We start from the raw sequence: 26390 nt of genomic DNA on the forward strand, positions 1-26390 counted from the left end.
GGCACCAAAATACATCGTAAATGTTCAAATGATTGCTTGATTCGAATTCAGCGCCAAAAACTAGCCTAGAAACATTAAAAATTCGAAAAAGTGAACCGAGGTATCAAAGGTCAATGACCTGACCTGACCTTCCGGTGACCTTGACACCTACCCTAATCAGGGCTGCGGAGTCGATGGATTTTCGGCGACTCCGACTCCGACTCCGACTCCGGCTTTCAAAAACCAGCTCCGACTCCGACTCCGACTCCGGGCAGAATTGTCGACTCCGACCGACTCCAACTCCCGACTCCGACTCCGCAGACCTAGCAGGGCTGCGGAGTCGACAGATTTTCGGTGACTCCGACTCCGACTCCGGCTCGGGTTTTAAAATCGACTCCGACTCCGACTCCGACTCCGACTCCGCAGCCCTGACCCTAATGCATGGGACTACTACCTAATATCTTGCGTTGGTCTTGTGAGCTTTTGACACATTGATTTCGGCCTTTTTTGCCAGTCTTACCTCCAGGGTTGTGCTCGACTAAAAAAAATTTGCCGACTCGACTCATCACTAAACTTCAGAAAGCCTTGACTCAACTCTGACTCAAACAAGGAGCTGATTTTGTTCCCTTGACTCGACTCATGACTCAAGCGGCTCAATGAAAATGTGAGTTGACTCAAACTTGACTCACATTTTTCGTTGAGTCAAGTGTGTTGACTCAAAATTGACTCAGATAAAAAAGTTGTTGAGCGGGGGGGGGGGGGGGGTGAAAAAATCTGGCAGCAGCTCCAGGCCTAAGTTGTTAAGCGGGGGGAGAATGAAAAGCTTATATATATATTGTTTCTAGAAAGATAAGTCAGCTGACTCATGTTCCTAAATGTTTTGACTCAACTCAATGTCAAAAGTTATTTTACTGACTCGACTCTGACTCAACTCAACACCTTTATATTTATGTCTGACTCAACTCTGACTCAACTCGACAGCTCAACATTTTATCCGACTCGACTCAAACCTGACTCATTTGAGTCAGAGTTGAGTCAAATCTCTGACTCGACTCATGAGTCAAGCACATCCCTGCTTACCTCCCACCTATCATGGAACATGTTGTTCGACGATGTACAGTCACCAGCAGTTGCTACCCATCACCCCCGGACGGCGGGGGAGCAAGCTACCACCGCCCCTGCGAGACTAGCGCCGCCATGCGCCAAGAAGTGGAAACACCACGTGACTGAGGCCACGTGAGGGCAGGGTCACGTGATGGAGGGGCGGAGCATAGTAGCTTTTGCGCCCGACACTAACTGAAATGCGGCGCTGTGATTGGGCGCCTTAGCATGAATGAAGCCCCGGCGCCAGAATCAGCCGTTCGCCTTATATGGAAAGTGAGCCTTTGCGTTTCACTGTTCTGTATTGGTTTGAGAGCCACGGCACCATACGAATTGTGAGCCCCTTTGAACGGGTCACCGCCCGAGGCACTGAGGCGACGGCTGTGCCGGGCAAAGTCTCGCCTGGTGGGAGAGGTGGGCCAGGGAAGGTGCGATCGAGCAGCCACTGAGACGTGGATTGGTATTATCCAACCGCGACAAACGATGTCAGCAGCCTCTTCTCGTGTCATAGACAGTGTCTATGACACGAAAAGCTAGACAGACAACGTGGGCAGTGCCCACTCAAAAGCTACTAAACGATCCAGTTAAGAAGTTGGCGAGGTAGCCAGACCAAATAAAAAGTTTTTAATTCGATTTTGGTTGACAAATGACATACATACAAGCCCGCTGTGATGGACCAAAAAAAGAGCTGAACAGTAACAGTTCATACAACTTCTAAAACGCTCAACGGTTTAACAATTCAAAAGTTAAATGTTAAAATTAAGCCTGCATGTTTAAACTCTGGTCCGGCGCGTGCAGGAAGCTTATATTGCCAGTTGCCACTTGCAATTCCACTACGTTGTAATATAACCAAGAGTTCTGTGAGAGCAGCAACTGAAAGCCCCGTTGAGGGGGAGGGCGGCGCGAAACGGCCCCCTCTCCTTTTCAGTCGATATCTCCTAAAGTATAGCAAATGTCGCCACCAAACTTTCAAGAACCCTCCGGGCATCATTTTTACACCTTGTGACCAAAATTTTCCAGAGCTCTTATGAAAGGCTAGTCACAAATGACGTGAGAGGGATGCCATGTTCTGTCATTTTCGACCCAATAAAAGGTTTAGCGGGAAGAGCTGTCACGCTTACAGTTTTGAAGATAACGAAAAATATTCAAGATAAAAAAGATGTAAAATAAACAGGCTACCAAACTGCTTACTCTTATTTCCAAACAAAAATTGATTTTGACCATCCAAACTATAGAAGTATAACACCCGAAAATACCAACAACTTTCAAAATTAAACCGGAATAGATGTGATAGAACTATCTGCTCTAGATATGCCAAACTTAAACTCGATAGCTCCATTTTTAGCAAAGTTATGGCAAAAAACTACTCAAAATTTATTACGTAAAATTTTTAATTCATTTTTTTTTTTTGCCGTCACAGAACACACAAAGCGAGCCAAAGGCCACCATTGGATTTCCTGTGATGAGCTGCATCGAATAGATATCCCTTTATGCAAAATATGAACTTTGAAATTTGACCTTCTTTGACCTGACCTTGACCTGACCTCCGCCAGAATGTAATCTAAACTGGCCCCAGTGGCCGTCTAGCTCACACCATTGAATTTTAAATGTAAAATTGGCCATAAAACATGTATCACACGACCCTAGCATAGTTGGGTTCATATTGTGACCCTTAGTGACCTGAGTCCTGACTTCTGTGAACTGACCTGGCATCAATGACCTCTTTAGGCAACATATGTATTAGACAACCAACGCTCCATCGATGTTTTTCGATAACATGCCTTTTATTTGATGTGTTAACTGACTGTAACGCATTCCTTAGACTAAATCGGTGAAAAAATGCGACCTTTGACCTGACTTGTGACGTCATGGGTTGCACCTAGGTCAACGAAACCTGGTAACAAGGTAGTTCCCTGGTGGGGCTATCAAACGCTCTTTGAATGTTTAAAATCTGTCGGTAACCTTCCGAGATCTCAGGTGGAGGGCGAAACGGCTGCACCACCCGATCAGGTGGCAGAGTCCGCCAATAGCCCAAGGGGGCCCGGAATATTTATTCACTCATACAGTGTCATTTATTTTGAAAACACCTTTCTCACGCCATGACATGGTCCTCTCGTAATAGAACTAGATGAGGAGTGTTTTCACGCCTCCTTATGCACGGCTCTAAATGTCATTGAGCTATCAACTGTCAGCGGTTTTCGGACAATGAAGTTCTTAGTTCTTACTGAATCCAATTTTATTTCAAACGATTGTCACTGTACTAGTTTTCTTCTTATACGTTTTTGAAAAAAGCGCTGAAGAAGTCTTTGATAGACGAAACCGGTCCGCTTATTCTTTTTCTAATTGTTTTTTGAATATATTCGTAGACTACTGGCTCTTTACTATAAAATTTGAGAATGTTTGGTATTACTTTGACCCGAACGATATGCAGCTGAATTTTTCCTCTTGAATGATTATGGACAGCTCGCGAAATTAACTTCAACCTAAACTACCGACAAGCAGAAGAAAATCCGATACAAGCCTACCTCAATCCTCTCACCTTATTGTGACCTTACCTCAGAAAAAAATCGAAAGCTTGTTGTAGCTACACCGACTGAGCGATCACTTTAAAACTTTCAGTAATTGCTTAGGGTAACAGTTATAAAATGGATACCTCGGATTTTTTTATGTCTGTGACCTAAGGTCAGGTCAGTTTTGCGACTGCTCCATTAGGTATAAGTCGATGGGAGAAAATTGAAATGCGCCTCTTTTGGACGAATTTCGTTCTACACCCTCTCAAGCATCGGTTCATAGGTAAACATGACACACTGAATCGGAAAATTGCACCTGTGACCCCTGTGTGTGCCCCTGAGGTCATTTTAGGACATAAAAGGTCTTCAGCAGTTTTTTGACTTTTGACAGAGACGTGCTAGAGCGGTGAAAACACCGTTGATCTGAGGTCAAATTTGAGGTCAATCAGAGCGGTGCCCTCTGGGGGCTAAACGGTTGATCTGAGGTCAAATTTGAGGACATGTTGGCTTAAAAGCGTTAAAAGAGCTATCGAATGCGCTTTTCCGCGCCGCTGTAGCTCTATTAATTCCCGAGTTAGCCGTCGGGTGTTCGAAATCGTTGAAATCAACAAAATTTGACCTTTGATGAACCCTGGTGACCTGACCTTTGCCCTGACCTTACAATGACCGAGTGTTTCCTCTTTATTTTTGACGCTCTTTCGATTGTCGCTTACCGCGTGTCGCTACGTGGTCCAGGAGCCGAGTTAGACGGAGGGGCGTAAAACGCCCCCCAGCACTCGATGGAAGACGGAGGGGCGTAAAACGCCCCCCCCAGCACTCGATGGAAAGTTCATGCCACCAACACGGCGCGGGTTAATTGTTCATGTTAGCTAGCTCCTGTTGTAAGCTGTGGAGTCGTGGACCTAACCTTGAAGGAACTGCAACTGGGCCTAACATTTTCATAGCAAACGTAAAAAAAATGTTTAATAGGTTGTGCAAAAAATAGCATCTTTTATGAAACATTTGCGAAGCCTTCAACATCATCCCCAGATCCCATTAGTGCCGAGCTCCCAACGACGACCATAAAAGCGTCCCCATCCCGTCATAGGCGGCGGAACGGGGAAGGCACCGGGGCACCGTGCCCCCCTTTGATTTTGGCATTTCAACATTAGCCCTATGAGCGTTGCATGGAAATAATAGGACCAAATTCGGCAGAGCCCCCCCTCCCTTAATTCAAGGTGTTCCGCCGCTACTGCATCCCGTCAACGTGGGTTTATCACAAGGATGCTAAGATTTAATTTCCAATCCGAAGCTGTAATGATGGAAAGCAAATTTGCATTTTACATGTGAAACAAGCTGACACAACTAAATATTTCCTTTCTCGCTCCCTCTCACTGATTTACCCATTGCCCTCATTCTCATTTTACCCTCTCTGGTTTTCCTTTTCAGTTTTCTCTCTCTCTTTTCTCTCCTCCTGTCCTTATCCCTTCCCTCCAGTCTTTCTTAGCTCTCTCTCTCTCTCTCTCTCTCTCTCTCTCTCTCTCTCTCTCTCTCTCTCTCTCTCTCTCTCTCTCTCTCTCTCTCTCTCTCTCTCTCTCTCTCTCTCTCTCTCTCTCTCTCTCTCTCTCCTCTCTTTCTCCTCTCTCTCTCTTTCTCTCTCTCTCTCTATTTCTCTCTGTCTCTCCCTCTCTCTCTTCCTCTCTCTTTCTCTCTCTCTCTCTCCCCCCTCTCTCTTTCTCTCTCCCTCTCTCTCTCCCTCTCCATCTCCCTCTCTCTCTCTCTCTCTCTCTCTACGCACTCCCTCTCTCGCTCTCCCTCTCTCTCTCTCTCTCTCTATTTCTCTCTGTCTCTCCCTCTCTCTCTCTCTTCCTCTCTCTTCCTCTCTCTCTCCTTCTCTCTCTCTCTCTCTCCCTCTCTCTCTCTCTCTCTTTCTCTCTTCCTCTCTCTCTCCCTCTCTATACCCCTCCCTCTCTCTCTCTCTCTCTCTCTCTTTCTCTCTTTCCTCACAATATTCTCGACTGTCACAGCGTTATAGGGCTTGTTTCCAGACAGGTCCAGGCGCTCCCCACTCCGCAGGCCCCAGCCCACACGGCCCAACCGCTCAAACACCCTCCGGCGGATGACCTCTGACCTCGGCGACCTGACCCCAGCCGACCGATCGCGTCCCCCTCCACGCCTCCGCCCCGCTTCCCCCACTACAGCTGCGTAGTAATTGTAGCGTGTGCAAAGGTCACGTGGCATTATTTACTTCTGCGGCTTGTTCGGCTGACAAGAGATGGCACTAGTGGTCTGTGGATCAGAGGCGGGGCTAGGTTCTACGACTTCTTGGGGCACACTTTAGGGCAGAAAAGAGGTTTTTTGGCTCCCCATCCCAAAATGCTTCGAATATACAAAAACAAGTTAGATATTCGAAAATCGGAGGACCAAATGCATCGTTTGACGTATCTTGGGCGACTGATAATTGATCGGTGTTCAAACTACTGAACAAAAACGAGGTGATTAGTAGCAAGTGCTGGTGACTGTACCGATGTCAAGGTCAGGGTCAAGGTCAACCTAGGTCATCTAAAAACATTGTGTTTTAGGCAAGCTGAATTTACTTTTCGTGAAGTTTATTTGACTGTATTTTTGATAAAAGCTTCTCATTTCATGATTTCATGTAATATGGACACATAAACAATCGGTGCAAACGTCAGTATACACACAGACACACACATCCAAAAAGTCATCGGATTTCATCCACTATTTTTTGGAGGGGGCCCAAATAAATTTAAAAAAATATTTAAAAATGAAAAAATGTTAGAACTGAGGGGCAAGCAGTCCATGGGTCCCTGCTAGATAGGCCCACGAATAGCTTCACAGAGTCGCTCAGCCGGTTCTGAAGGCGGTCTTGAGGGCCCCGTAGGTCGGATGAGGGTCCTTCAGAAATCAGACCGCCAAAGGCCCCTACAGCCCATGAGAGCCTCGTAAGCCGTCTGAGGGTCATGTAAGCCGTCTAAGGGCAGGGGCGTAGCCAGGATTTTCTTCAGGCGGGCCAATCAGACCGAAAGCGAAGGGGCCCAACATTTTCTTAATTTCATGACGTAGTTATTTGCTTAACTATCTTAAAATTACGAAGGGCTCCTGCGAACCCAATGGAGAGGGCCCCGAGGGGCCCAGGGGCAAAGCCTCAGACCCGAAGGGACCTTTTATAACCAATGAAGAGAGCCCAGAGGGCCCTAGCGGCAAGGTCTCAGGCCCGAAAGGCCCCCACGAACCCAGTGAAGTGTCCCGAGGGGCTCTTACGCTACTTTTATTGTGCCCCTTACCGTACTTATGACACCGCGATGGGGGCCCTTTTGGGCTCCAGGGGGGGGGGGGGGCATGGCCCCTATGCCCCCCCTTGGCTACGCCCCTGCGTCCCACAGAGACCGGGCGGAGACTGTGAGTTATGAAAAGTAGCGGGATATGACGTTTTCCGTCCTGGTGGTGGGACACCTGTGTGGCGATTTTGAACGAAATCGAGAGGGGCTCCCAATATACCAAAATAATTATAATGGAAATTGATAATCTCCATGGAGTGTTCCCGACTGATATAGCATGAATATCAATGAACAGACATGATAAGCATTGACATTCAGACCCTTGAAGTATTGTCTGTGTCCACTGTCTGGCCCCTGTCTGATTTAGGGTCCGTGTCTGATACCCAGTCCGAGTCTGCTGTCCTGTCCGAGTCCGCTGCCTGGACTGTCCGGTGTGTGCTGTCTCCACTGACTGTGCTTCTCGGTACTGACCTGTGGAGCAGCCCAAGTTTCCCATCGAGCTCTGCCAACTGAAGTTGCGCAAATGAAGTCGCTGTTAAGGGCTCGCTTACAGTGCGAGCTCCCACCCGTTAAGAAGTTATCGTTGTCATCTGCATTAGAGCCCGAACGGGTGGCCTGTGAGGATATGTCCGCATTTCTCAGAGGCTGTGACTGGGCGCTCCAGACGGAGCCCGACTGTGAGCCGGCGCCGACCGGGCCGGGCTCCGGGCGGCAGACGACCAGCCCGAGCAGCCGGCTGGGCCGGCGGACCGCCGCCGCCGCCAGGCACGGAGTGAGCCACCCAAGGCCACCCAAGGCACGGAGTGGGGACGAGTCTGTCGGCGGCGGAGGAATATGAAGAGGATCCGGACGGACGAAGGATGGCCACGGAAGACTGCAGAGCCGCGGTGACGGCGCGCGGCGCTGGTTCACCGTGGGAGGTTGGCCGCCGCGCTGTCCGTGTGCTGGATGCAGCGGTGTACCGTGCACCGCTCCGGAGCCGGGCTAACCAGGACCGGTACCGGCCCGCACCCGCCCAGGGCGGCACGCTGCCAGCGCCGCCCGAGGAGAACGAGAGCAGCGGCAACACTGGCGGGCCTTGGAGCATCGGTGGCCACGCCCGGCTCCAGAGTAGGTGCTCGGACTCGGGGCCCTGTTTCACGGCCGCTGCTAGCGCGCTGCCAGCACACGTGTCCAATTGAGTTTCCATGGAGACATCAACAAACTCGTATCTCCAACACGGCCACAGTTTGTGACGTCAGGTCGCGAAATGCGCCGGCAGCGTGATAGCAGCGTCCAGTGAAACACCGCTCTGCAGTCACTGAGACAGAAAGAATAATATTCGAGCATCGATAAATGCACCATTAGTAACCCTGAAAGAGGAATAGTTTATTTTGTTTTACGGTGAATAAAACATAGGCAGTTGAAAATACACATAAGTGTATTATTTAATTTTAGGCTTGTCTCGCCGTACTGTACCTACCTACGTCCTACATACAAGTCATTCGCCATCCGGGACGGGATCAATTGCGAAATCCCGTTTCCAATAGATCGGCCTCAGCCGTGCCGGTTGCACCATATACCGGCTGGCCGGCGCCGCTCTCCGCTCGGCTGCCCTCTGTCAGTAACTTCTGTCATCTGTCAATATCGCACTGGTCAGAGGGTGTCAGCCTCGGGCTGACGGGTCGCCGCTCGAGGGCGCCGATCGGGGGCACGTATTCCCGAGGACCTGCAGTGTGGCCACAGGCCCACAGCTGGTACGACGGTCCGTGTCTTGTCCACTGCCACGGTGTGGATGCTCGCATTTCCTATTGTGCCGAACAGGCAGCACTGCAGAATCAAAGTGATGAACTCAACACAGGCCCTAGTATGTACCGTAGGTATAGCCGACTGTTCGTACCGCCTGATTTAGAGTTAGCCTGCCTGCATCGATCGCAGAATATTGCGCATTGCATATCTAACTACATCGCTCAAAAGCTCATTGAAGGCGACAGTTCGCCGCTGCCAGACCCGGGCTCGTGTCTTGCGGCACAGCGGGAGTTCAGGCGCTGTACTACTAGAGCCATCTAGGGAGAGGAGCGGCTACTCTGGCCGCTTCGAGTTCGTTGTGGCGCAGCCGGCAGCTGGGTGCCGGAGTTGGTACATAACCGTTTGAAGCAGGTTGATCAAGACTGCATGCATTTTCTTTGTTAGGTCCGATGCCTGGCTTTTGCATTGCTTCACATACAGAGTGAAACAGTAAAGGCTTAAAGCCCTATCCGCTTACGTGCCCATCGTGTTTACGCTCATGGGCGGAGAATTGTCATAATCCCAGGGGAGCGAATGGAAGTCGAATGGAAGCGTCGGAATAAATGGCCTCTGATCTTAGATCACCGATATCAAAATTCCCATATGTTTGTCCCAATCCATAGTTTTTTGGCACTAATTGACGTAGAAACACTTGGAAACTTGGTTTCAAATTTTGTGCATGGTGGGATCCACTCAGATCATAGCTGCATATTCTGGATTCCTATCATCAGATCCTATGAGATCATAGATCTAGGACAGACTTTTCATACCGGATCCGGTCGCCTGATAGATCCTAATCTGCAGTTTGCTTCGAGATCCACTGATGTCTGAGATCATAGATCCATCACTCGAATCCATGCACATGTCTGTCGAAGAGCGAGGGCTAACTGACCGAGTGAAAAACTGGATTCTGATTTCGAAGCTACCCTTTGGGAGTTTTCGTTCGGTCTTCTTATCTAATTTGCTTTTCGACGTAAACTGGCGCGGCCAAATACGCTCTTCCCTCCCGCTGCCCCGCCCCCCCCCCGGCCGCCGCCCCCCCCCCCCGCCGGCCGCCCGACGCGTATCCACCAGCTGTGGCGTATAGGTATGGCCGGCTGAGAGACCGGCCGACCGAGTTTGGTTGTTCATCGGGTGTCCGTGTTTTGGCAACTGCTGATTATTAGCATAGGTTTGCAGCCAATTGTTCGGCCTAATTGTGTCTTAATCGTACACTGGCTGATGCTGAAAGGGAGTACTGCACATTGCAGGGCGTTCTCTACAAAAAAATCGTCCCAAATTATCCAGACTCCTCCGATTTGGGTACCTCATGCTTCGCTGAGGTGGGCTGAGGTGGGCACTGAGCGGGTAGCAGAGCGGACGAGAGGACGGCACTGGGGAGGGCAGGCGGCGCCGCTCTGTAAATGCCGACCGGTGATCCTCCGCGGGACGTCCGCCCGCTGCCGAGGCCGGGCTCGGCGCCGTGGGGGCCGCTGCGCCCCCGGCGGCCGCCAGGTGACGGCGCCGGCTGGTGTGGGGGGGTAGGACCGACCGGCGGGGCGTGACGTCACACACGGCCGGGTCAGCCCCGCCGGCCGGAGACGTGCTCAAGGACACGGACACTTTGATATCACGGACCCAGTTGGACACGGACTGGCTTCTGATCCTGTTGCACTTCATGCAGGCAGTGAAGTCCATTGTGAATGTTCTACATCCCTGCATTGATCGTTCCCGCCTCTGATGCTTACATCCTGCTATACAGGGCCGGAAAGTGTTTGGAGCTGTTCGGACACTGGCGTCAGCGGCGGCAGCGACTGATGACCGGTCCGGCGGTGCGCGCAGCATATCTCGGGTCAGGGCGGCGACGTTCCATCGAGACCGGGCGGAGCTGTGAGTCATGGAAAGTAGCGGGATATGAAACGTTTTTCGTCTGGTGGTGGGACACCTGTGTGGCGATTTTGAACGAAATCGAGAGTGGCTCCCAATATACCAAAATAATTAAAATAGAATTCCATGGAGTGTTCCCGACTGATTTAGCATGAAAATCAATGAACTGACTTGATAAGCATACACATTCAGACCCTTGAAGTATTGTCTGTGTCCGCTGTCTGGCCCCTGTCTGATTTAGGGTCCGTGTCTGATACCCAGTCCGAGTCTGCTGTCCTGTCTGAGTCCGCTGCCCGGACTGTCCGGTGTGTGCTGTCTCCACTGAGTGCTGCTCATGGCTGACCTGTGGAGCAGCCCAAGTTTCCCATCGAGCTCTGCCAACTGAATGAAGTCGCTGTTAAGGGCTCGTTTTCAGTGCGAGCTCCCACCCGTTAAGAAGTTAACCCGCGCGGGGCTTCGGGGTAAATTTTACCCCCCCTCGCGAATTTTGGCAATATCTCAAAAACGGCGGCGCGCAGCGCCTCCAAACTTTCAGTACCTTTTCTTCCATCAATTTGACACGTTCCCTGAAAATTTGAGCGAAATCCGTCGGACAATTTTTGAGAAATTGACGTTGTAGTGACGTCATGTTCGCCATTTTCGCCTCAAAAACGGCAAAATTTCAAACGCCGCTAACATCTTCATTTTTAAAGGAATGAAGACTTAACAAAAAAGGTTATACGTAATTCTACTTTGTCTATCAAATGGTTATCTCGGTTTTTTGAAAATTTTGGATTTTGGCCCAAATTTTTTTCTTCAAAAAACTGACTTTTGGGAAAACAGTTATAAAATCCAAAATTTTGAGTGTATCGAAAAAACCGGAATATATGTCAGAGAAGTGGTCTATGTGCACCTACATACCAGTTTTTAGAAGAATCGGTTCAAAAATGTGGGAGTTATTCAAAATTTTATGACGTCACGACACACACAAAATTTGAAAAATGATTTTTTTTGGATGTTCTAGACCTCGTACGGAAGCAAAAATAGCACCATTTGATTTGCCGTGAAAAACTGCATCAGATAGACACCTTTTTAGGCCTTAACAACCAACTTCAAAATTTGACCTCACGTGATCTGACCTTGAATTCGACCTGAAATTCATCCAGAGGTGGTCCATATCACTTATTGAGTGTGCCTATTGAATTCTATGAGTGAAATGACCCATAAAACATGTGTCGCACATGCCCTTTTCTATATTTTGTTTTTGGTGACCTGACCTGACCTGACCTTGACCTTGACCTCTGAATGATATTGTATGCAACGAATATTGTCTTGGTAGCCTAAAAACACGTTTTGGGCAATCAGTCTCAGTCCATGACTCCATTCTTCGGCAACACCGGTGCAAGGCCGATACTGTAGAAACTTGCAATTTGTACCCTTGACCTGACCTTGACTTTGACCTCAAACTTTAAATTAAGTACATGTTTTTAGTTGTTCGTGATGAGATCTTTCGATTGGCCTTCGAATTTTCCAAATCAGACCATTAGTTCGGGAGATAACAGGGGGGGGGGGGGGTAAAATTTACCCCCCCCCCAGCCCCGCGCGTTCGGATGGAGACCCCAGCCCCGCGCGGGTTATCGTTGCCATCTGCATTAGAGCCCGAACGGGCGGCCTGTGAGGCTACGTCTGCATTTCTCAGAGGTTGTGACTGTGTGTCTGTCTGTGTGTGTCTGCTGCAGCTGAGGGATGGTGTCGCGGCTCTGGGGGCGGCGGCGCTAGACCCGGCCGTGGCTCCGCTGGCTCGCTGTCCGGCGCCGCGGGCCGCTGAGCCAGCCGGAGCTCAGCGGTTCACCTCAGCAGGCTGCTGCGGACGGCCGTCGCCCCCTCGCCGCCAGTGCCGTCCAAGTTTGTCTGCAATGAGATACGGGAACCGACTACGAGAGCGCCCTAGAGGGCGGCGCCGGCGCGCCCGGTTCCCGGCGGGTGGAGTACCGCGCCGGTAGGGCCGGGCCCGCCGCCGCCGGCCGCGCCCGTTCTCCCACGCCGCCGTCCCGGTTCGAGTCGCCGGCGGCGGCCCGGTCCCAGCCGGCTGACCGGGGTCGCTCCAGACGGAGCCCGACTGTGAGCCGGGGCCGGCTCCGTGCGGCAGACGACCAGCCCGAGCAGTCGGCTGGGCCGGCGGACCACCGCCGCCGGCCAGGGTACGTGACTGGGTGGTAGCCGCACTACGTAACCAGTGCTCCGAGTAGTTCTGGATGGAGACAGATCAATGATACTTTGCTACTTGATGAACATTTTGACGTTATTAATCTACGGTTCTCGCACTTATTCATCGATTGACAAGCTCAGAATCACGTGCACGATCTAACGTTTTCAGATTCCCTCGCCAACGCCTCCGCGGCTTCCATCGACGACCTCTAGCCAGCTGTGCCAGCAGGCCCAGCGGCAGCAGCAGCAGCTGCAGCAGCGGGGCGCGGCGGAGAGCCAGCTCATCGAAGCGACCGGTGAGCGTGATATCAGCTCAGCCCCCCCCCCCCCTCCCAATCGTTAGTGGCTGCAGAACCATCTGGTCGTGTGTAGAGATGGGCGCTGAGCCGGCGACAGACGCATTATTCAGTCCGTTCTACGCCTTTTAGGGTTGTTCGATGGCCAATTGGCCTAAACCCATTCGTCCGATCAGCACATAGGTGGCGCGAGTGAGAGGTATTTCGGCAAAACCTTCAGCATATGGGCAAAACGGAATGCTGATCCCACTCCACAGTTCGTCAGTTGGTATAACATTCGCTATTCGCCATAACTGATTGAGTTCCGGCAGAACCTTTGACTATTTGGATAAATGCTTCGTCATTCGTTAATATCCCTTCGACGTTCACCAAAACATCCCCATGCCAATTTCGGCATTTCTCGTAACATTTCGTCAAAATCAAAAATAGATCGCCCCTTTACAGAGAAATATAAATATGACCACGTTTATACATTTCAGTGCGAGGCATAGGTGGCGAAACTCGTAGGTTATTTATCCACGTAAAAATCGGTAGCCGTTCATGAGCGCCATAGGTACCTACAATGTAGATGGACGTAGCTGACATGTTATCGGCTGATTGGTGGACAGCAACAGAACAACAGCCACTTGGGGCCCAGACGGGCTGCCCAATCGCTGCCCAGCGTATGGCCGACTGGGGCCCATTCGTTGCCCAGCGTAAATGCCGGCTGCGTAAACTTCTATGGACTCGGGTCACGACCGAAGGTAGCTATTTCAGCCTATCGAGCTTGGATCGCGTTCGGATATGTATGCCTTCGAAGTGCTTTGCATCATGTAAAAAATAGTATCATTTTTCATATGCCAGGATATTTGGCTACATTGTAAAACATCGTTTGTTTATATATTTTAATGCGTCTTTAGTTCCTGAAGCGCTAGAGCCTAGGACACATGGAGCGCCTACTGCATGATGGTGGGAGCATTTGCGCAGCTCTAGTTCCGACTGCGGCCGTCAGGTGTCACTGCGGTCTGCCGGCTGCTCGCAGGAGTATCAGCTGCCGCCTGGTGTATAGTCTCTCTTGAAAGTATCGCGTCATGGGCACACCGTTCCGTGCTTCTATCCTCAGGATACTGAAATCCTTCTCCTCCACGCCGCAACCCCCCTCCGGGCTGGACAGGCAACTTTATCTCATGCGGGCTGCTCCCTTGGAGCGGCACCGCTGCTCCCGAGGGAGCGCACCCCGTAGCCGGGTGCAGTGAGTGCCTTGGGGCTGGGTGGCCTGTCCTCTGGACGGGCTCAGCCCCGGCGACTCACTAGGGTGCCTGCCCAGACCAATGTCTCCCCCTAATTCCTATCATCCTTCCGGCTCTGCAATGGTCTTGTCGACCGAAAGGGCCTAACCCAACAAAACAAACAAACAAACAAAGTCATGGGCAGCGGCGGCTCGGCGAACTATTCCATTCAGTTTGAGGACCCCAACAGTGAGGTCATGGCCGGGCGTTTGATTTTTCCTTTCTGAAGATCCGTCGACCCGAGTTGTTCCCTTTAACCCTCGCCCGCACATGGGGGGGGGGGGTGGTTGCCACCCCCCCAGGCAGTCTTTCTGCTCTGCACTCCACATTTTTAAAGCTAGAAGGCTGATTTTTCGTATAGCTGCTCGTCTATCCTTTCTTGATGTCCACTGAAAATTTCAAGTTTCTGTGATTTTTGGTTTCGGAGATACGACCTTGTTTTTCAGGTCATGTCATGACCCAAATGGCCAATTCTCAACATCTTGCGTTTGCCATGGGCCTTGTGAGCTTTTGACACCCTGATTTCGGCCTTTTTTGCCAGTCTTACCTCCCACCTATCATGGAACATGTTGTTCGACGATGTACAGGGGTCAAGGTCAGGGTCAAGGTCAACCTAGGTCATCGAAGATAATTGCGTTTTAGGCAAGCTGAATTTACTTTTTGTGAAGTTTTTTGACTGCATTTTTGGTAAAAGCTTCTCAGATCATGATTTCATGTGATATGGACCCAAAAACAATCGGTGCACACATCTGTATACACACAGACACACACAGACATACAAACACATATAATTGACCTTGACCTAACTTGACCTGAAATGACCTCAGCAGCAAAATTCTGGTCGGATAGTGTGACAAAGAGGTTCTAGCTGGCTTGGCACCAGAAAACAGCATCGTCATCGGTATTTGATAAGCAGCGCACTTGATATCCAACGGTGACCCAAAACAGCAACATTTTTTAGTTTGACCTGACCTGGAAGGTCAATGACTGACCTGAGAAGGTAAAACTGGGTATCATTGGATTCGTCTCTTCCCAAAGAATCTTTTTGGTCTTTACTGCTAAGCTCTATCTCCAACAGGAACGAAATGGCGCGGGGGGGTGGCAACCACCCCCCCCCCCATGTGCGTTCTAGGATGGGAAAATGGCATGTGCGGGCGAGGGTTAACCCTTGCCCGTATTGGTGTTTTGCCAGCCGGGAACGTATAAAGGGGGGGGGGGGTGGAGTCCGTGAGCGTGTTGCCCGTGACGAGAGGAAGTCGAGATACCCAATTTTAAGTACCCATCGGTTGACCTTCCAGGTCAGGTCCCAGGTCAGGTCAGTGACCCAAAAATCGGGAAAATCGGGACCTGTTAGAACGTCGTAAAGGGTGGCTGCTATGGTTTTTTTTTTTCGGGGTACTGATCACGATTATAATGTTAGTTATGATCATAGATGATGTCTTCATACATTTAGGCCACGTCGGGTCAGGTCAACCAGTAGGGGTCGTGACGGGTATTCGTAGTAGTTGGCAACCGCCTCTGACAGCTTCGGAACATGTTACGAAGGCACCAAAATACATCGTAAATGTTCAAATGATTGCTTGATTCGAATTCAGCTCCAAAAACTAGCCTAGAAACATGTAAAACTCGAAAAAGTGAACCGAGGTATCAAAGGTCAATGACCTGACCTGACCTTCGGGTGACCTTGACACCTACCCTAATGCATGGGACTACTACCTAATATCTTGCGTTGGCTATGGGTCTTGTGAGCTTTTGACACCTTGATTTCGGCCTTTTTTGCCAGTCTTACCTCCCACCTATCATGGAACATGTTGTTCGACGATGTACCGACGTCAAGGTCAGGGTCAAGGTCAACCTAGGTCATCTAAAAACATTGTGTTTTAGGCAAGCTGAATTTACTTTTCGTAAAGTTTCTTTGACTGTATTTTTGATAAAAGCTTCTCATTTCATGATTTCATGTAATATGGACACAAACAATCGGTGCCAACGTCAGTATACACACAGACACACACATCCAAAAAGTCATCGGATTTCATCCACTATTTTTTGGAGGGGGCCCAAATAAATTTAAAAAGATATTTAAAAAATGAAAAAAATGTTAGAACTGAGGGGCAAGCAGTCCATGGGTCCCTGCTAGATAGGCCCACGAATAGCTTCACAGAGTCGCTCAGCCGGTTCTGAAGGCGGTCTTGAGGTCGGATGCCCCATAGGTCGGATGAGGGTCCTTCAGACCGTCAAAGGCCCCTGCAGCCCATGAGAGCCTCGTAAGCCGTCTGAGGGTCATGTAAGCCGTCTAAGGGCAGGGGCGTAGCCAGGATTTTCTTCAGGGGGGCTAATCAGACCGAAAGGGGCCCATGTGAGCGAAGGGGCCCAACATTTTCTTAATTTCATGACGTAGTTATTTGCTTAACTACCTTAAAATTACGAAGGGCTCCTGCGAACCCAATGGAGAGGGCCCCGAGGGGCCCAGGGGCAAAGCCTCAGGCCCGAAGGGCCCTTTTATAACCAATGAAGAGAGCTCAGAGGGCCCTAGCGGCAAGGTCTCAGGCCCGAAAGGCCCCCACGAACCCAGTGAAGTGTCCCGAGGGGCTCTTATGCTACTTTTATTGTGCCCCTTACCGTACTTATGACACCGCGATGGGGGCCCTTTTGGGCTCCAGGGGGGGCATGGCCCCTATGCCCCCCCTTGGCTACGCCCCTGCGTCCCACAGAGACCGGGCGGAGACTGTGAGTTATGAAAAGTAGCGGGATATGAAAAGTTTCTCGTCTGGTGGTGGGACACCTGTGTGGCGATTTTGAACGAAATCGAGAGGGGCTCCCAATATGCCAAAATAATTAAAATGGAAATTGATAATTTCCATGGAGCGTTCCCGACTGATTTAGCATGAATATCAATGAACTGACTTGATAAGCATTCACATTCAGACCGTGGAAGTATTGTCTGTATCCACTGTCTGGCCCCTGTCTGATACTGGGTCCGTGTCTGATATCCAGTCCGAGTCCGCTGTCCTGTCCGAGTCCGCTGCCCGGACTGTCCGGTATGTGCTGTCTCCACTGACTGCTGCTCAGTACTAACCTGTGGAGCAGCCCAAGTTTCCCATCGAGCTCTGCCAACTGAAGCTGCACAAATGAAGTCGCTGCTAATGGCTCTTTTTCAGTGCGAGCTCCCCCCACCCGTTAAGAAGTTATCGTTGTCATCTGCATTAGAGCCCGAACGGGTGGCCTGTGAGGATATGTCCGCATTTCTCAGAGGCTGTGACTGTGTGTCTGTCTGTGTGTGTCTGCTGCAGAGGGATGGTGTCGCGGCTCTGGGGGCGGCGGCGCCAGATTCGGCCGTGCCCGCTGGCTCGCTGTCCGGCGCCGCGGGCCGCTGAGCCAGCCGGAGCTCAGCGGTTCACCTCAGCAGGCCGGCAGGACACGTCTGTCAGTGTGACCAGACGTCTGGCCAGAAGCGGCTGACTCCAGCGGTGCCCTGGCGAGTCAACCGAGCCGCGGCCGGACGGCCGTCGCCCCCTCGCCGCCAGTGCCGTTCAAGTTTGTCTGCAATGAGATACGGGAACCGACTACGAGAGCGCCCCAGAGGGCGGCGCCGGCGCGCTGGCAGCCCGGCGGGTGGAGTACCGCGCCGGTAGGGCCGGGCCCGCCGCCGCACCGTGGGGACTTATGCCATCCTAGCACGCATTAAGTGGCAAGTTAAAGTATTTCGATTTCCACTTTTTTGTTATTCATTCCACGTAGAATTGTCCAGCGCATCCGAATCACACCTTAAATCGTCTGTAAAATGATTGTTTATGCCTCAAAAAACCTCTCAAAGTGTAGCTTCGTCCTGACCAGCGTCGTGCTACCTGCATACAGCGAAAAAGCACACTACAATAAAACGCCCTCTCACTCGTTTCCCTGAACAGCAGGTTATAGTTGCGACATGTTTTCATTATCTTTGACTTATAAGGAAGATGATGGTATGCACGAAAATTTCCAAAATTCATCCAAATGCATAATTTTTGACCGAACTGCTAAAAATGCTAAAATGCTTCTTGATTCAGAGAGTTGACAAGCAAACTATTGCCTTACAAAGTTTGATACGCGGTGTTACGCGTGGAAATGTATATCAAAATGTTCTCCAATAATTTCTGCATCGGGGGCAGCTCTCATTTTTTGCCGAAATTTGCCGAAACCAGTCACTATGAGACGTCAAAGCAGACGGTGCCGCGTGGTTTCTTACGCCCCGCCGGGCCGCGCCGCGGCGGGTTACCCGACCGCAGCACACCGCCTGGGGGTTTCCGGCCAGTATAGGAGTTGGGAGGAGGGAGGAAGGGGGTGATACCATGTTGACATTATTTTTCTATCGCCAAATGTTCTTTTTGAACAAAACAACAACATCCTTGCAACGCTGCGTCCATTTTATTGGCTATCGCCGCCAATATTCACCTTATTGAACTTCAGTACAGAGCTTTGATATAGGTAAATCGAAAAATGCTGTAACTTTGTTAAGTGAGGTTGGAGGTTTTTGGGGTGCTAATCACGAATTTCAAGCTAGTTTTGATCAAGGATGATGTTTTCATGCTAGGCCGGGTCAGGTCAGGCCCGAACAGTAGGTGTCTTGCCGGCTATCCATAGAAGGTAGGCGTCGATTACCTTTGACGGCTTCGTAGCATGTTCCGTTAGGCACCAAAACTACTTAAATCTTCAAATGGGTGTTAAGTTCGAAATAAGCTCCAAGCACTTATCTAGAAAATTCGTATAACTTGAAAAAGTCAACTATAGTCATCTAAGGTAAATGACCTTGATTTGACATTAACGTGACCTTAAAATGCAAAGAACAAACAGCATTTCATACCTTGGAGAGTTAACAACCACAACAAGACTGAAAACGCGCCGATAATGTTCGCTGATAAGCGCCAAATCGATATCGGCCTGACATGGTCTGGTGAGACAGGTCACAGGTCAAATTTTTATTAAGGTCAAGGTCATAAAACTTTAAGTGTGTGAGTAACATTGATCGAATCGAAGGTATAGAAAGTTTCGTCGTGATCCGCCACGTTTTGCTTGAGTTAGTTGCGAAAAGTCGAGGACAGAAGTCTGTGCGACCTCCTCCCCCTTTAAGTGCAAGGACTAACAAAGTGCAAGGTTAAGCCCGAAATGCCTTTTGGTGATTGGGCTAGACATGAACAAATATCTACTTCTAAAACGATTGTAGTTTCGTTCTACTTTTTTAACGCTTCCACGCCCACGATACATTGCTAACCGAAAACGCTTCAGTGCTAAGTCCGTGGGGAGGGGGCGGGGGAGGGATGTGGTCAAGCAGGAGAGCCAACCATGTTGTCAGGGATCATACACCCTAAGCCTAACCATTTGAAGGTGAAATAAAATTAGTTAAGGTAGCGGAGGATGCGATATAAATAAATTCGTGCTAGGATCGATAAAAACCCCACAGTGCGCCGCCGGCCGCGGCCGCTCTCCCACGCCGCCGTCCCGGTTCGAGTCGCCGGCGGCGGCCCGGTCCCAGCCGGCTGACGGGGGTCTGCCGATCCAGGGGACGAGTCTGCCGGTGGCGGTGGAATATGAAGAGGATCCGGACGGACGAAGGATGGCCACGGAAGACTGGAGAGCCGCGGTGACGGCGCGCGGCGCTGGTTCACCGTGGGAGGTTCGCCGCCGCGCTGTCCGCGTGCTGGATGCAGCGGTGTACCGTGCACCGCTCCGGAGCCGGGCTAAACAGGACCGCCCGGTGGGCCCGCACCCGCCCCAGGGCGGCCCGCTGCCAGCGCCGCCCGAGGAGAACGGGAGCAGCGGCAACACTGGCGGGCCTTGGAGCATCGGCGGCCACGCCGGGCTCCAGAGCAGGTGCTCGGACTCGGGGGCCCTGTTTCACGGCCGCTGCTGGCGCGCTGCCAGCACACGTGTCAAATTGAGTTTCCATGGAGACATCAACAAACTCGTATCTCCAACACTGCCACAGTTTGTGACGTCAGGTCGCGAAATGCGCCGGCAGCGTGATATCAGCGTCCAGTGAAACACCGCTCTGCAGTCTGCAGTCACTGAGACAGAAAGAATAATATTCGAGCATCGATAAATGCACCATTAGTAACCCTGAAAGAGCAATAGTTTATTTTGTTTTACGGTGAATAAAACATAGGCAGTTGAAAATACACATACGTGTATTATTTAATTTTAGGCTTGTCTCGCCGTACTGTACCTACATACAAGTCATTCGCCATCCGGGACGGGATCAATTGCGAAATCCCGTTTCTAATAGATCGGCCTCAGCCGTGCCGGCTGCACCATATGCCGGCGGGCCGGCGCCGCTCTCCGCTCGGCTGCCCTCTGTCAGTAACTTCTGTCATCTGTCAATATCGCACTGGTCAGAGGGTGTCAGCCTCGGGCTGACGGGGTCGCCGCTCGAGGGCGCCGATCGGGGGCCCGTATTCCCGAGGACCTGCAGTGTGGCCACAGGCCCACAGCTGGTACGACGGTCCGTGTCTTGTCCACTGCCACGGTGTGGATGCTCGCATTTCCTATTGTGCCGAACAGTCAGCACTGCAGGATCAAAGTGATGAACTCAACACAGGCCCGAGTACCGTAGGTATAGCCGACTGTTCGTACCGCCTGATAAGAGTTAGCCTGCCTGCATCGATCGCAGAATATTGCGCATTGCATATCTAACTACATCGCTCAAAAGCTCATTGAAGGCGACAGTTCGCCGCTGCCAGACCCGGGCTCGTGTCTTGCGGCACAGCGGGAGTTCAGGGGCTGTACTACTAGAGCCATCTAGGGAGAGGAGCGGCGCTACTCTGGCCGCTTCGAGTTCGTTGTGGCGCAGCCGGCAGCTGGGTGCCGGAGTTGGTACATAACCGTTTGAAGCAGGTTGATCAAGACTGCATGCATTTTCTTTGTTAGGTCCGATGCCTGGCTTTTGCATTGCTTCACATACAGAGTGAAACAGTAAAGGCTTAAAGCCCTATCCGCTTACGTGCCCATCGTGTTTACGCTCATGGGCGGAGAATTGTCATAATCCCAGGGGAGCGAATGGAAGTCGAATGGAAGCGTCGGAATAAATGGCCTCTGATCTTAGATCACCGATATCAAAATTCCCATATGTTTGTCCCAATCCATAGTTTTTTGGCACTAATTGACGTAGAAACACTTGGAAACTTGGTTTCAAATTTTGTGCATGGTGGGATCCACTCAGATCATAGCTGCATATTCTGGATTCCTATCATCAGATCCTATGAGATCATAGATCTAGGACAGACTTTTCATACCGGATCCGGTCGCCTGATAGATCCTAATCTGCAGTTTGCTTCGAGATCCACTGATGTCTGAGATCATAGATCCATCACTGGAATCCATGCACATGTCTGTCGAAGAGCGAGGGCTGACTGACCGAGTGAAAAACTGGATTCTGATTTCGAAGCTACCCTTTGGGAGTTTTCGTTCGGTCTTCTTATCTAATTTGCTTTTCGACGTAAACTGGCGCGGCCAAATACGCTCTTCCCTCCCGTTGCCCCGCCCCCCCCCGGCCGCCGTCCCCCCCCCCGCCGGCCGCCCGACGCGTATCCACCAGCTGTGGCGTATAGGTATGGCCGGCTGAGAGACCGGCCGACCGAGTTTGGTTGTTCATCGGGTGTCCGTGTTTTGGCAACTGCTGATTATTAGCATAGGTTTGCAGCCAATTGTTCGGCCTAATTGTGTCTTAATCGTACACTGGCTGATGCTGAAAGGGAGTACTGCACATTGCAGGGCGTTCTCTACAAAAAATCGTCCCAAATTATCCAGACTCCTCCGATTTGGGTACCTCATGCTTCGCTGAGATCGTGAAAGCAAGACCTTTTCTTGTAAAAATTGCTGTTTTGTTGTCAATTAACGGAAAGCGACAAATTTTGAACGATTTAGGAGGCTGCCGAAGGGGTGAATGCACCAGATACCCCCCTCCCTGTGAGATAATCATATATTTTTAATTTTTGCAATCGATTTATCACACATTTCACTGCTTGACGGCGCGTATTCTGAAGCGGCCGGGTCGGCGGCGACCTATCAGGGGGCCGCCCGGTCACCGCTCCGCCAATCAGGTGGCCGCTTATTCTGACCAATCAGCGGCCGCCCCCGGTCGGCCCACAGCCGCCTGACCTCGAAATGGGCAACGGAGCGGATACGCCATGTGCATTGTTTACGTTCATTGACCCGGCGGATTATCAACGATTGAATTTTTCTGTTTTGATACTCCACGACTGACTGAAGAGTCGTGATAGAATCTAAGCCGAGCAACAAGTTGACCTTCATCGTTACTCTCATCAGCGTGCCTGCAATTTAAAGGTAAGGTATGCCTATGAGTGAGATTTTCCGCTAATGATAATTCCACTGGTGCATTCATGTGTAGTTTTGGTATCATGATGTTGCGAAGTGCCTACTGTGATAGCAGATTTTCGTCTTGCGCTTGCATAGGTGTCCAATTTTTTTGTGGCGGTTTGAACTTACTTTACACGAAGACAATTACCAAAAATGACGTTTTTTTCTGCAGAGTTAATGCATTCAGTGTCGTGACATGAACCTTCAAAATTCATTGGACGGCGATTGGTGCGGCTATCAAAAACGGAGCCCCCTGCCCCAATCAACGCCCCAATCAACTGGGCGTGCTCGGCAGCCTCCAGTTCAGGCGGCCGCAGCTCAGCGAGACGCCGGCGGCCGCCTGCTCAAGGGGTCAGGGGTGCCGGCGCGACCACGGCCCGCCGCCAGCGGTGGCCGCCCAACGAGCGCGCGATGGCGAAGCCGGCCACGACGGCGACGCCGATGGCCAGCGCGGTGCCGGCCGAGATGCCTTCGGTGGCGGAGCTGTCGAAGGCCATCGAGGTCAGCAGGGCGATCAGCAGCACTGCAGGTGGGCGTTCATGGCTGCCGGCGGGGGGGGGGGGGGGGGTACGCAGGAACCGACGACGGACCGGGACCTTATGAAGTACGAACCATGATATCTCATAATTTCATTAAATTGTTTATACAACACCATCCATTTTAAACTGCCGTTATGATGTAGGCTGTATGGTATATAGTGGTCTATGGTTGTTTCAACGGGACAGTGAAAATCCGTTTGCAGCCAATTCAGATTGATTTCACTTTTTCGGTAGGGTAGGACCCAGAGCGGCGTTTCTGCTGTGCGCCGTGGCTCAGCTGGGCGAACTGAGGTGGGCACTGAGCGGGGAGCAGAGCGGACGAGAGGACGGCACTGGGGAGGGCAGGCGGCGCCGCTCTGTAAATGCCGACCGGTGATCCTCCGCGGGACGTCCGCCCGCTGCCCAGGCCGGGCTCGGCGCCGTGGGGGCCGCTGCGCCCCCGGCGGCCGCCAGGTGACGGCGCCGGCCGGTGTGTGGGGGTAGGACCGACCGGCGGGGCGTGACGTCACACACGGCCGGGTCAGCCCCGCCGGCCGGAGACGTGCTCAAGGACACGGACACTTGGATATCACGGACCCAGTGGGACACGGACTGGCTTCTGATCCTGTTGCACTTCATGCAGGCAGTGAAGTCCATTGTGAATGTTCTACATCCCTGCATTGATCGTTCCCGCCTCTGATGCTTACATCCTGCTATACAGGGCCGGAAAGTGTTTGGAGCTGTTCGGACACTGGCGTCAGCGGCGGCAGCGACTGATGACCGGTCCGGCGGCGCGCGCAGCATATCTCGGGTCAGGGCGGCGACGTCCCATCGAGACCGGGCGGAGCTGTGAGTCATGGAAAGTAGCGGGATATGAAACGTTTTTCGTCTGGTGGTGGGACACCTGTGTGGCGATTTTGAACGAAATCGAGAGGGGCTCCCAATATACCAAAATGATTAAAATAGAAATTGATAGTTTCCATTGAGTGTTCCCGACTGATTTAGCATGAATATCAATCAACTGGCTTGATAAGCATTCACATTCAGACCGTTGAAGTATTGTCTGTATCCGCTGTCTGGCCCCTGCCTGATACTGGGTCCGTGTCTGATACCCAGTCCGAGTCTGCTGTCCTGTGTGAGTCCGCTGCCCGGACTGTCCGGTGTGTGCTGTCTCCACTGACTGCTGCTCGGTACTGACCTGTGGAGCAGCCCAAGTTTCCCATCGAGCTCTGCCAACTGAAGTTGCGCAAATAAAGTCGCTGTTAATGGCTCTTTTTCAGTGCGAGCTCCCACCTGTTAAGAGGTTATCGTTGTCATCTGCATTAGAGCCCGAACGGGTGGCCTGTGAGGATATGTCCGCATTTCTCAGAGGCTGTGACTGTGTGTCTGTCTGTGTGTGTCTGCTGCAGAAGGATGGTGTCGCGGCTCTGGATGGTGTCGGCGGCGCTAGACTCGGCCGTGGCTCCGCTGGCTCACTGTCCGGCGCCGCGGGCCGCTGGGCCAGCCGGAGCTCAGCGGTTCACCTCAGCAGGCCGGCAGGACACGTCTGTCAGTCAGTCACCAGACGTCTGGCCAGAAGCGGCCGACTCCGGCGGTGCCCTGGCGTGTCACCGAGCCGCGGCCGGACGGCCGCCGCCCCCTCGCCGCCAGTGCCGTCCAAGTTTGTCTGCGATGAGATACGGGAACCGACTACGAGAGCGCCCTAGAGGGCGGCACCGGCGCGCCGGCAGCCCGGCGGGTGGAGTACCGCGCTGGCAGCGCCGGGCCCGCCGCCGCCGCCAGCCGCCGGCCGCGACCGCTCTCCCACGCCGCCGTCCCGGTTCGAGTCGCCGGCGGCGCCCGGTCCCAGCCGGCTGACGGGGCGCGCTCCAGACGGAGTCCGACTGTGAGCCGGGGCGGGCCGGGGCGGGCTCCGTGCGGCAGCCGACCAGCACGAGCAGCCAGCTGAGCCGGCGGACCACAGCCGTCGCCAGGCACGGGGTGAGCCACCGATCCAGGGAACGAGTCTGTCGGTGGCGGTGGAATATGAAGAGGATCCGGACGGACGAAGGATGGCCATGGAGGACTGGAGAGCCGCGGTGACGGCGCGCGGCGCTGGTTCACCGTGGGGGGGGGGCTCGAGGGCGCCGATCGGGGGCACGTATTCCCGAGGACCTGCAGTGTGGCCACAGCTGGTACGACGGTCCGTGTCTTGTCCACTGCCACGGTGGGATGCTCGCATTTCCTATTGTGCCGAACAGGCACCACTGCAGGATCAAAGTGATGAACTCAACACAGGCCCTAGTACCGTAGGTATAGCCGACTGTTCGTACCGCCTGATTAGAGTTAGCCTGCCGGCATCGATCGCAGAATATTGCGCATTGCATACCTAACTACATCGCTCAAAAGCCCATTGGAGGCGGCCGCTGGCCGCTGCCAGACCCGGGCTCGTGTCTTGCGGCACAGCGGGAGTTCAGGCGCTGTACTACTAGAGCCATCTAGGGAGAGGAGCGGCGCTACTCTGGCCGCTTCGAGTTCGTTGTGGCGCAGCCGGCAGCTGGGTGCCGGAGTTGATACATAACCGTTTGAAGCAGGTTGATCAAGACTGCATGCATTTTCTTTGTTAGGTCCGATGCCTGGCTTTTGCATTGCTTCACATACAGAGTGAAACAGTAAAGACTTAAAGCCCTATCCGCTTACGTGCTCATCGTGTTTACGCTCATGGGCGGAGAATTGTCATAATCCCATGGGGTGCTTTTCCAGCACCTGTCGAATGGAAGCGTCGAATTCTTGCATAGAAAAGCACATAACAGGGACGCTTTCCCAACAGTATCACTCTCCTCGCGACTTACGCAAAGCAGTTCGGTCTCAGACGTAATTTAAGCAACCACTGGAGTACTATTATATGGTGACCTTTGAATTTCAGGGGTTGCTCGAGCACCCCCAAAATTCCTAATATTCCACCCCTGTTTACGCTCCGTATGTGAAGCGGTCTTTAGGCAAACAATGCCGGCAGGCGGCTATTTTTCTGTTGGTAAAACTGGCCTCTGATCTATATATAAAACGACAATATATTAAAATATTTTTTAACATTTAAAAAAGCAGAGCTTTCGGTAATAAATACCTTGATCTAGGTAGGTATTTATTACCGAAAGCTCTGTTTTTTAACTGTGTATTTGAATAAATGGCCTCTGATCTTAGATCACCGATATCAAAATTCCGATATGTTTGTCCCAATCCATAGTTTTGTGGCACTAATTGACGTAGAAACACTTGGAAACTTGGTTTCTAATTT

The 26390-nt window shown here is 51.8% G+C and overlaps 1 protein-coding gene across 1 annotated transcript; it reads left to right on the forward strand.

The window, feature by feature from the left end:
• Positions 1 to 7493: 7493 nt before the first annotated feature.
• Positions 7494 to 26182, forward strand: LOC122375808 (zinc finger CCCH domain-containing protein 18-like). The gene is made up of 5 exons (XM_043355347.1): positions 7494 to 7640; positions 7888 to 7978; positions 12402 to 12681; positions 12858 to 12984; positions 24526 to 26182. The coding sequence occupies exons 1-5, from the start codon at positions 7494 to 7496 to the stop codon at positions 24820 to 24822; spliced, it is 942 nt and encodes a 313-aa protein (XP_043211282.1). The 3' UTR covers positions 24823 to 26182.
• The last annotated feature ends 208 nt before the right edge of the window (positions 26183 to 26390 follow it).

Source organism: Amphibalanus amphitrite, unplaced genomic scaffold, assembly GCF_019059575.1.
Source record: "Amphibalanus amphitrite isolate SeventyFive unplaced genomic scaffold, NRLGWU_Aamphi_draft 001926F_arrow, whole genome shotgun sequence".
In the NCBI taxonomy this organism is placed as follows: Eukaryota; Metazoa; Arthropoda; class Thecostraca; order Balanomorpha; family Balanidae; genus Amphibalanus; species Amphibalanus amphitrite.